Source organism: Clytia hemisphaerica, unplaced genomic scaffold, assembly GCF_902728285.1.
Source record: "Clytia hemisphaerica strain Z4C2 unplaced genomic scaffold, Clytia hemisphaerica genome assembly, whole genome shotgun sequence".
NCBI classification, from domain to species: Eukaryota; Metazoa; Cnidaria; class Hydrozoa; order Leptothecata; family Clytiidae; genus Clytia; species Clytia hemisphaerica.
The window spans coordinates 1-10896 of record NW_027103636.1 but is presented as its reverse complement, the minus strand read 5'-3'; the positions used below and the strand labels follow the sequence as shown (position 1 = coordinate 10896).

Here is a 10896-nt window from a genome sequence, read left to right as displayed (position 1 = left end):
AATTAAACCGCTAAAAATCGCGAATTTTTCAACCAAAAATACATTTAAATATAGCGCTTTTGATTCTCTAAAACAAGCAAAAAAAATTTCCATAATTATATTTGACTATCAAAAGTTACAGGCATTCTTGTTTCCACTGCCAATTATATCTGGACAAACTTTAGAGCAGCCTTGTAAAAATTGAAAAAAGTAATGCTTTGAAATGAAATATGTTTTCCTCACTCCGACAAAAGGCGAGTTAAAGTCTCACCCTAACCCCAATGATCTTAAGATCAAATTTATTACACATTTTTCATTTTAAGCAACCAGGTTGCTAGTAAGTAAAAGTTTCTTAAATGATCTAACAATGACAATAATGATAGCCCTTGACCCAACAAGCATAAAAATATATAATATTAGGTCAAAGCAAATTTTACATAAAATGAGCTAAAAACTAAGCAATCCAGGCCCTGACCCGAAAATTGGAGTTGCTTTTACAAAAAAATGAAATTTCTTATTTTATAGCCACCCCTGTGGTTTTAAAAACTGCATCGGTTCACTGAGACAGGTGTTTTTTCAATAGATATTCTCAACCGTAGCGCACCAGGTATATTTCTTTCATTCAACTTAACTTTTCTTAACTTTTTCAGCAATAACTAAAATAAAAATTATGAGAAGTTACAACTATATACTTGTATATATCGAGACACTCGAACCATCCATTTTTTACTGGCAAGATGTAAAATCTTTATCCAAGCTTAAAGAAAGTGTCAAAAAGAGATTCCAAATCAGCCCTAGTGTTCAAAAGTTTTTATTTCAATCACAACCAAATAACATTTCGACATTAAATGATGAGGGTTACAATAAATTGTACGAGAAGCGTTTTAAAGAACCAGTTAATTTGTTTCTCAGAATTACAGATAAATCATTCAATGTAAATGCAATTCAAGAACGAAGAGAAGAAAATCTATGGAAACTAAAGACTATTGAGATTGAAACAGGACGCTATCTTGGGGACGCTCTCTTTGAAAAACTTTCAATTCAAATTGAAGATAGCGTTTTGAAATGGACAGTTTGTGATTTGAAAAATAAAATCTGTCAACTAACAAACGACCCTATAGGGCATGCAGTATTGATCAGCTCTGATGATATTATTTTGGCAGATAGTCAATTGATATCAGATGTATATCTTGACTTACCAAATGAAACTGGTAAAATTGTGTTTTATCAGAATGTTCCCATCGGTGAAGCTACACGAGGACACAACATACTTTCAAAATTCAACATCACTTTACCAGGAAATGTCGAAGATTTGTCAGTCGATTATCCTTTGGTACAAATTGGTTTATTTGAAGTTTCAGAAATGAAATCTTGGATCGAAGCTTTTTATTATATTCCATGCACTGAGCAAAGATTGTATTTTCTTCGTGATCGTGGTTTTAATGATACCAGTGACTACAGTTTAGTCGAGAAAGAAAAATTTGATAAGGGTGACGGAGGGCAGAGACCTATAGAGATCAAGGTTTTTGTTTACAGTACATTAGATGAAAATTTCAAATCAATCTACCAAAAAAACAGTGTTAGAACAATTAAACCAATCCATATCAAAAGCTTTACCTCAGATTCATATCAAATCTATCATTTCAGAGGAGATGTAAAGAAACAAAGTATCAACAGTTCCATAACAAAGAACATGCAAATTCCTATGAATAAACAACATTTGTTTTTTAATAACAGTGCTTTTTACGATAACCGTGATGGTCGTAGTGATGGATTAGAAAAAGTTGTATTGGAAAGTCACCTGGCAAATGATCAGGAGACATCTTTTATTGATTTTCGTTTAATTGTCCAGGCTGATGATGAGGATAAGAAATTATTGAAAGCTATTAAAGATTATAAACTTAGTAGAAGTCGGTCACTTATTGTGAAACATCCATGCTCTGATACCATTTTCTATGAAACATCACTATCAACATTTCAGTCACAAAGTATAACATGTGAAGAAATTTCCAAATTGCATCCTCAACTTTCAACTGAGGTTTTTTGTTTACTCCACAAGGGTGAAAAAATTTGAAGACCCAGCAGATATTCGTGAATTTATGTTGCAAGAGTATGTTTTCAGTGAGAACCTCATTTTAACGTTAGTAATTAAACCAAGCTCTGATGAAAAAGTTGCAAAATTCTGTCAAGAACACGATTTGAAATTTTTGAAAGAGATTAAAATTCATTTCTTGACAGGTCAATTTACAGTCGATATCACATCTGGGGGTATTGAAAATGTAGAGGATTTAAAAAGGGTGATTTACGAAACCAAAACTGTAGCCCCACATTTGCAGGTTTTATACAAAGAAAATCAAAATGTGGAAATTGATAATAAATTTGATTTGATTGCTGCCAACAATCTAATGACAGCGGAATCATTCACTTTTAAACTTGTTGTGCAGGATGGTGATGAATTAAAGCTAACTTTCAAATGTACCTTCATGGAGGAGCCATTTGAAGCTACTGTCAGAGAGGTGACCACTATTGAGGAAATCAAAGCAATGATTAGTGAGAAATCAGGAATCCCTATATCGCTTATAAGCTTTGATTTAGCTTACACTCTGGATAGAGAGAAGTTACCAGTATGGGAGTACTTCAAAACCTTTAATAAATTGGTAGTACCAATATTTATGTGACAAAACGTGTTAAAATATCGATCAATAAAGATGGTGTGGTTTTCCAAGGATTTTAGTCCCATTCGAAACTACAAAACTGACACTCTCAAGGAGCTCTATAAACGAATGGAGCTTTTGAATCCGGGATGTGATGTATCAATGCAAGAAAATGGTTTAGCATATGATACCTTGTTGAATGAAGTTGGCGAACAAGAGATTATTTTTCTTATCACTTTAGGAAGGGGCGGCGGCCGCCAAATCGCCCTTCGGAATAGAATATTCGAGAATTTTATAAGCGCGACGCGAAGCGTCGCGCGAAATGAAATTTAGATTTTACATCAGAAAATCTAAGAGAATTTATGGTGCGAACATGGTTCCGAAAAGGCCTAACTAACCGACCAGCACAATGGATAAAGATTACGTTAGGTTTTAATCTAGAGTTTTATAATAAAGAATAATGCCGAAAATTGTCCTGAGTGATCGAAACAAGTTTTAACTAAATCTAAATCGCTATAAAATGATTCACAAAAGAAATCTGAGACAATAAATATGTTTTTGACCCGTACAGGGTTAATCGTTTTATTTCTTTAATAAAAATTAATTGAAACCGCGTCCTCTTCCGCGACCGTTCCATCCTGAAAAATATGATAGAATCAGATGATAAGAATTTATGTCAACAGGGAGGGAGGGCGAGGCACCATAAATTCTCTTAGATTTTCTGATGTAAAATCTAAATTTCATTTCGCGCGACGCTTCGCGTCGCGCTTATAAAATTCTCGAATTTTACATCAAAAAATCTTGCAAGATTTTATGGTGCGACCATGGGATCCGAAAAGTGGCCAAAAGGCCGCGTTCGGCCAGTGCCCTTCCTTGTTCAAAGCTCATTTTAACATCTCCTTCTGAGCCTGTTCAAGATTGCTAAGAATAGGTTTATGATAAAAAGTTTGCCATGTTGAAGCACTGCTCCAATTCCCACAATTCATTATTTCCGACACTGAGGCTCCCAATACCTTGAGTTTAGAGGAGGCTGCAGATCTAGTAGAATGTGCTGTAAATTTTGAGATGTCTACCCCAACGTTACCTAAGACTGTTTTTAACCATCTCCCAATAGTGCTAGAGGTGACACCCTTATGTGGATTGACAAAACTGAGAAAAAATCTTGTTTCTCCATTCTCTTCTCTCCACGCTTTAGTTCTGTCTATGTAACTTTTGATGGTGGAGACTGGGCATAGTCTAACCCCTGACGCAATAAAGCACACCGGTTTTGGACTCTTCCCTTTTTTCCTAAAACCTTTTGGTTTCTGACTAAGTTTAAAAAACTATTTTATTTTCTCCAACTGCCATGTATCTTGTGTCAAAAATGTGAAGGTCTGAACATCTCTTAATGGCAGTTAAGGCCATCAGCATAACTGTTTTTAAAGTCAAATCCTTATTAGTCAACTCTTGGTCCTTTCCTAAGTCTCTCAAACAGTTCAAGACGTCCTCAACCTCCCAGATTACATTATACTTTGGGGTCGGGGGTCTTAGATTGTCTATCCCAGACAACAATAGACAAACTTCTTTAGTCTGTCCTACCCTGATCCCGTTCACAGGATGATGATAGGCAGATATGGCTGATCGATACACATTAATAGTTCTGTATTCATATCCTTCATGGTAAAGTTCTGTGAGAAACTCAACTACCACGTTTACAGGTGCTTCAAAGGGATCCACCTGTTTCCCGCCACACCACAGAACCCACTTTCTCCAAGGCGTTTTGTAAGCACAAGTTGTGCTTTCGCGTCTTGCCTGGACCATGATTGAGGAGAGGAAGCTGATTCTGAAAAGCCTTGCTTCTGTAACTGTTCCCGGATACTAGAAACGCCGCAAGTTGTAGGGTGTGGTTTAAGACTAACGGGTGTGGTTTTTGCATGTGATTCAGAAGTATGTTTCTTTTCTGAGGTAACAGGACAGGTTCTGCTATCAACATTGATAGCAACACTGGAAACCAAGGTTGTCCTGGCCAAAGCGGAGCTATTACTAGCGCTTTTGGAGTTGATTGTTTCTTGATGATCTTTAAAACCCTGCCCATTAGGCAAAAGGGTGGAAACAGGTAAGGGTATTTTCCCCAGTTCTGGTAAAGAGAATTTGTTGCTAACGACTCTGGGTCTGGATTTAGGGACATGTAAAGAGGTAGTTTTCTCATTATCCTTGATGCAAAGCAATCTATTTCCGGTAATCCCCATAAATTTGTTAGTTTCCAAAATATTTGGTTTGATAGCTCCCACTCGCTGGAGTTTGCTTTTTGTCTTGACCTCCAATCCGCTATTTTGTTTTCTTTTGATGGGATCCAGGACGCAGTAATCATGGTCCCATTCTCGTTGAGAAATTCCCAAATCCTTTTGGCTATAGTTGTTATTTTTTTCGATTTGGTCCCCCCTTTGTGTATTAGGTAGTGTAATGCTGTCATGTTGTCCATGAATATATGTACTAACCTGGGCTTCCTGTCCTTCAAAAAAGTTTTCAGAGCTAACTCTGCTGCTATGAGTTCTAACTCGTTTATGTGGTGGTTCTCCTTCTCCTCTTTCGTCCACACTCCCCCTGTTGATCTCCCCCCCTCTAGGGAAGCTCCCCAACCTTCTTCCGACGAGGCATCGGTGTGGATCACTAAGTCTGGATTCCCCAGTTTCATTGGAGCTCCCTGGCTCAATGTTATGTTGTTCACCCACCATTGTAGTTCCTTTAGGGATTCCTCCGAGAGTTTTATTTCCTCCTCGTATCCCAGTTTCTGATGTTGTCCCTCTATCAGGTCTTGTTGCAATGCTCTCACTTGCATAGGTGCCATTGATATGGCTGGCAGAGTTGCCTGTAGTTTCCCTATTAGGCTCGCTAAACTCCTTAAACTTTATAACTTTCTGTTTCAGAGTGTCCTGACAGAGGTTCAATATTTTGTGGACCTTTTCTCCTGGCAACCACACTGTCATTGTGTTGCTGTTTATTATCATGCCAAGAAACTCCATCTCTTGTGATGGCTTCAGTTCTGATTTTTCCCAATTTATCGAAAACCCTAATTTCTGCAGCAGGAATAACACTGAATCCCTTGCTTGTATGGCTTCCTCTTTTGTCGATCCAATGATCAGTAGGTCGTCTAAGTATGCCACTAGTTTTATCATCAGCCTCCTTAGGACTGTCAATGGTACTTTCAGTAATTTTGTAAAGATTCGTGGGCCTGGGCCTACCCCAAAGGCTAGAACACACATTTCGTAAAGTTTTTTTTCTCCCATCGAAAACGTAAATACTTTTGGCTCTCCGGATGGATTGGGATGTGCCAATATGCATCCTTCAAATCTATTTTTATCATGTAGTCTCCCTGATTCAACAGGTCTGACACATTCTTCATCCCTTCCATTTTGAAGTGGATGTATGGCATGTATGAGTTCACTTTTTTCAAATTGATAATAGGGCGAAACTTGTTTGGCTCCTTTTTGGGCCTTACAAAAATTGTTGACAGAAATTGGTCCTTCACAGATTGTACCTCTTTCAGGGCACCCTTCTGTATCATAGTCTCTATTTCCTTGCTCACTATTTCTTTTTTCTCCTGAGTCATAGGAATTTGTTTTGGTTCCCCCCACTGTCGGGGTTTGCCCACTATTGGGAGTCTCCACCCGCTCACAATCTCTAGAATTGTCTGATCTGAAGTCAATATTTTCCAGTTTACTAGAAAGAGCCTTAGCCTGCCCGCTGATTGCGGAATATTTTGTATTTTTGAATTTTCTGGAAAAAGATTTGATAGCTTTGGGTGGACAAAATTGAGACTCTCTGGTTCCCATTGATTGGCTACCTGTGAGTCCTTGAGTGTTATGTTTGGTTGATGAAACTTTCTTACCTCTGTTCCATCTGTTAAAACCACGACCTCTTGACACCCCTCCACGTGGCATGTGGTTCGTGGAAGGGCCCTGTTGATTGGGCCGAGTATTTGGTGGAAAACGTCTTCTGACTGTTGATGATGACTTTCCCATGAGTTTTTCTGCAGCATCTTGCGCCTTAGCTGTTGCTTTCACATGCTTTTGAAAGCATTCACCGAATATAAAAATTTTGACTCTGAGTTCAGGTCCTCAACGTTGTCTTTAATAAGGCTCTTGGCCTGTTTCACGTCATTCAAACCTGCCAGTAGTATTGACAATCTCCTTTCATATGTGACCTTGTTGATCACTTGGCCCAAGATGACAACAGCATCATTCAAATTTCCCAGAACTGTCGCAGGATCAATCTCTTCAACTTCATCACCACCGTTAACCACGTCCTGCATTTTTTGCCATGCTGAAGACAGTGGTCCTAACACTTGAAATAGTCTCTCGTGTATTTTCTGGTTTTCGTTGTCTTGTGACACACAATTTTATGAAGACCCTTCTTGTCCAGTAGTGCCTTCATGAAAGGATCCAATTTTGTGGCAGTTTTAATGTTCTTTGGTGGTTGAATGGTAGTGAATACCTCCAGTTCCTTTTCTTGGAGATAGGTCTGGTTCCTGTTCTGTAAAAATTCAGCCAATTCCTCAGACAGTTCCCAGGATGTTGATTCCGATTTTATGTCTGGAAGCATGAATCTCTTTGCTGGAGGTTGAACTTCTTCAGGTATAGGGCTTCCAGGTCTTCCTCCTACAGCTTGTTCGTTGTCGGCCATTATTAAATTCACTGATTAGTAGTCAGATTAAAAAAGATTAATAAGTTGGTTATATTTCAAAAAAATTTTGTTTCGTGCTGGTCGACTGTGTCCTTCTTCGGTAGAATTTACAAGGGGAAGGGCACTGGCCGAACGCGGCCTTTTGGCCACTTTTCGGATCCCATGGTAAAATATTTTGAAAGATTTTTTGATTTAAAAAATTTTTTTAAAAAATAACCACTACACCATTACAAGCTTTAAATATGAAAAGGGCCAAAAAAAAAAAAAAATTTTTATTCACAATTCCATGGCACTTGTTTATGTAACATGAGTTATGGAAGCTTTCAGATTCTTTTTTTTTACTTTTCAGATTTTCAGCTTAAAAAATCTTTAGATGCTTTTCATTCTAAACCACTAGTTATTTTTTGTTGAGATATTTAGATATCTAAAGTTTAGACGTAGTTCACGCAAATACACGTTTTTAATAAGAACATATAAGGCTTTAAAATTTAAAGAACAGGCTATGAACATTTGAAGGCTTTCTGGACTCACAAAATGGTTAAAATAAGAACATTTTGTAAGAACATTTTCAAGGCTTGAAAATCAACAAGTTAACAACATCAGAACGCTTAAAATTTTGACTGTTTTTATAAAAATGTGTATTTTAAATTGCATAATATACATACCTGATACCTTTTTGTATGATTTCTATATTTATTTTTTGTAAAATTTACAATTTGCACAATGTATAATAGTTAAATAACTCTATACAGTTATTTTTCATATAAATTTTCCACCGGGTGACCCAGAAAAAAGTATAAGTGTTTTTGGACTTTTTCAAAAGCAAATTTTGAACCACCGAACCAAATTAAAAAAATTATCAAATTTTAAGTTTACCTTTCCTCTTTACAATGACAAGAGAATTCATTGAAAGTTCACATTATTTCGGACGCAGTTAGCCATCAAACTCTTATACTTTTTTTCTGGGTCACCCGGTAGACATTGCATATATCAATATCAATATTCATATATCATATATCAAAATCACTATATCAATACTTTTCTTTTTCTGCAATGACAGATATTACATATCTTCCCTATATCTTTAATTACAGAATTTCCAGGTGAAGAGCCAAATGTAAGTTTTGGAAATGTTATTATCAATATTATTGTTGGTAAATTATTTTAAGAGTTTTAGTTAAAATAGATCTCAGGATCTTCAAAATTATGAATAATAAATAATTTTTCACTTTTTGTTTTCCTAAATAAAATAGTTACTTTACTCTATCTTTTTATTTTGTGTTATTTTTTCCAGAAATAACTGGAATTTTGGGGAGTGCTAGAAAAAGTCAAATTGTTTGAAATATCTGGAAAGTCTTGATATCTGTATTAAAAACAATTTCTGTAGTCACCTTCATTTTTTAAAAGATTTATGTTTTTTACTTTTTATAAGTATATTTTTTGTTATTTTTACAACTTTTTGAATACATTTATTTGTTTGTAAGTGCTTTTTTCTCCAAATGTTCAATGTATTCATAATCATAATAAGACTTAAATACTAAAATAATAATAGAATAGAAACGAGGCCCGGTAAGGATAAAATATCTTTTAAAGGAGGTTTGACCGTAAAACAAAAGAATTGAGACAGCCATAAAAAAGGAACGGAAAAAGCTTTTGATCTCAAATCCTGATTTTAGCCTATTTTTTACCTTTTTTTGGGTTTCGGAAGTACAATTTCCAACCCCCCCCCGGCAATTAGGCCAATTAGGTCCCCCCTTTATTAAAATTAGAAAATTTTCCAACCCCCCCCCCCCCGTTTATTCGAACCCCCCCCCCCCCCGTTCATTTGGAACCTAAGTAACATAAGCCAACCTGAATATTCTCAAGTCGATTTGTTTCTTTTTCTAAGCACAGTACAGTATGTGAATAATCTATTGCTTTTCAGATTTATATTTACCCTCCTATAGCAACAAAAGAAGGTTTACCAAGAACCCCTTCCAAAGACCCACTGGGACCCCTCCACCCAGGTTGGCCGAAATATCGTCCCCGCTGGAAAATTCTCCCAATTTTTGTCCCTACTGAAATAATCAAAAAAACAATCCCCACAGCTTATATAAGGCTTTTTTTCCAACCCCACTGAATTTTCTGACTTGAAAACAATGGAATTTAAATCCTCAGCCATCCAAATATGGAAATGGGCTTTCCTGAAAAAATTGACATGGGCAGTGAGGCTGGAACTTCGATTTTGAGATTACGATTTACCGCTTTTTAGCGATTTTTGCCTCGCTAACCCAAATCTCGCAACCTCTTCCCTTAAAGGAAGATTGAAATTAGAGTTTTTCAGTTTCCGAAAAAAACGCCCAGAAATTTTCATCTTCACAGTTCGATTCTCAAAAAACAAATACATCTTTTGGTCTTTGGGTTTGTCTGACGTTTTTCCTTAAAGAATATCGATACTTTCCTTTTCCTTGAGCGCGCGAGAAAAAAAGGATTTCGTTCTCCTTCTCCGCGCGGGCGAATAAAAGAGGCGCAATCTTGCACTGAAGGTGCTTAGTTTCCCCCATTTTGGCAACCAAAATGTCCAAATACGGGGTTATTCAAATGATAAACGATGTCGTTCTTCTATTGTTTATAGAAGAGAGATACAATAGTATATTGCCTTTTTTTTAAGTATTTTTGCGGACCAAATTTAATATTTGTTAATAAAAAGCAAATGATAGCAGTTCTGTTTTTTCCTCAAACCCGGAAAAGTTTTTTTGCCGACTTAGCTATTTTACACATTTCGAAAAGACTCCATAGGAGTTTGATACTAACCCGATTGGTTCATTTCGGAACGGCTTCAGAAGTCTAATGGCAGATATTTTAAAAGTTTCTGAGTAATTTGTAATTTATTGATGTTGATGGCTAGTTGACTTTACAAAAAAGATAACAGGTATAGCTTTTCTAATCCTGGACTTCGAGGTTCCACTACACTGATGGGGGGGTGGAGGATATAACAATTTTATCTTTACCCCCCCCCCCCCTCGGAACAGGGTGACTTTTGGCCCCCCGGACAATAGGTTTTACCCCCCGACAAGCTCTGCTGACCCCCCGGACACCCCAATTTGGGTGCAAATTTACCCCCCGGACAAGGCAAATTTGATGATTTTTGCTACCCCGGACCAAAATATCTCCACCCCCCATGTAAAACTTTTTTCGGAAGAGCCCAATATCGATTCAGTCCTTTATCTTTACCCCGCTGTGGATAAATTCTACCGGGTCTGTAAGAAGGGAGTGTCGAGTAGAAAATCTTACACTACCACCATTTCAACAAGGTCTAAATCAAAGAAAAAAATTGATTTATTTTTTATTTTTTAGAAAAATTATTTCAAAGGAAAAATGTATGAAACAAGGACCATATTTAAAAGACAGGGTTATCCGTCGCTAAAATCAAGATTACTGGAAGGTACACAAATTGACGAGTATTTTATCAGTTTTCTGTCTGTCATTTTTAAAAGCAACGTTTTTTGTTTGTTTATTCAAAAAAAATTGAAAAATAGAGAAAATGAAATCATTTTTCCGAAAAATTTTTATCAGTTTCTTAACGGATCTTTTTTAATCGAATAGAAATGATGATAAATAC

At 36.5% G+C, this 10896-nt stretch overlaps 1 protein-coding gene across 1 annotated transcript; it reads left to right on the top strand.

Annotated features, from left to right (window-relative positions):
- Window positions 1–405: 405 nt before the first annotated feature.
- On the top strand, window positions 406–2871 carry LOC136802722 (uncharacterized; the record flags this gene model as incomplete). Its single annotated transcript, XM_067059470.1, is given in 1 exon segment — window positions 406–2871. A coding segment is annotated over 1 exon segment (1404 nt). The 5' UTR covers window positions 406–649.
- Window positions 2872–10896: the final 8025 nt, after the last annotated feature.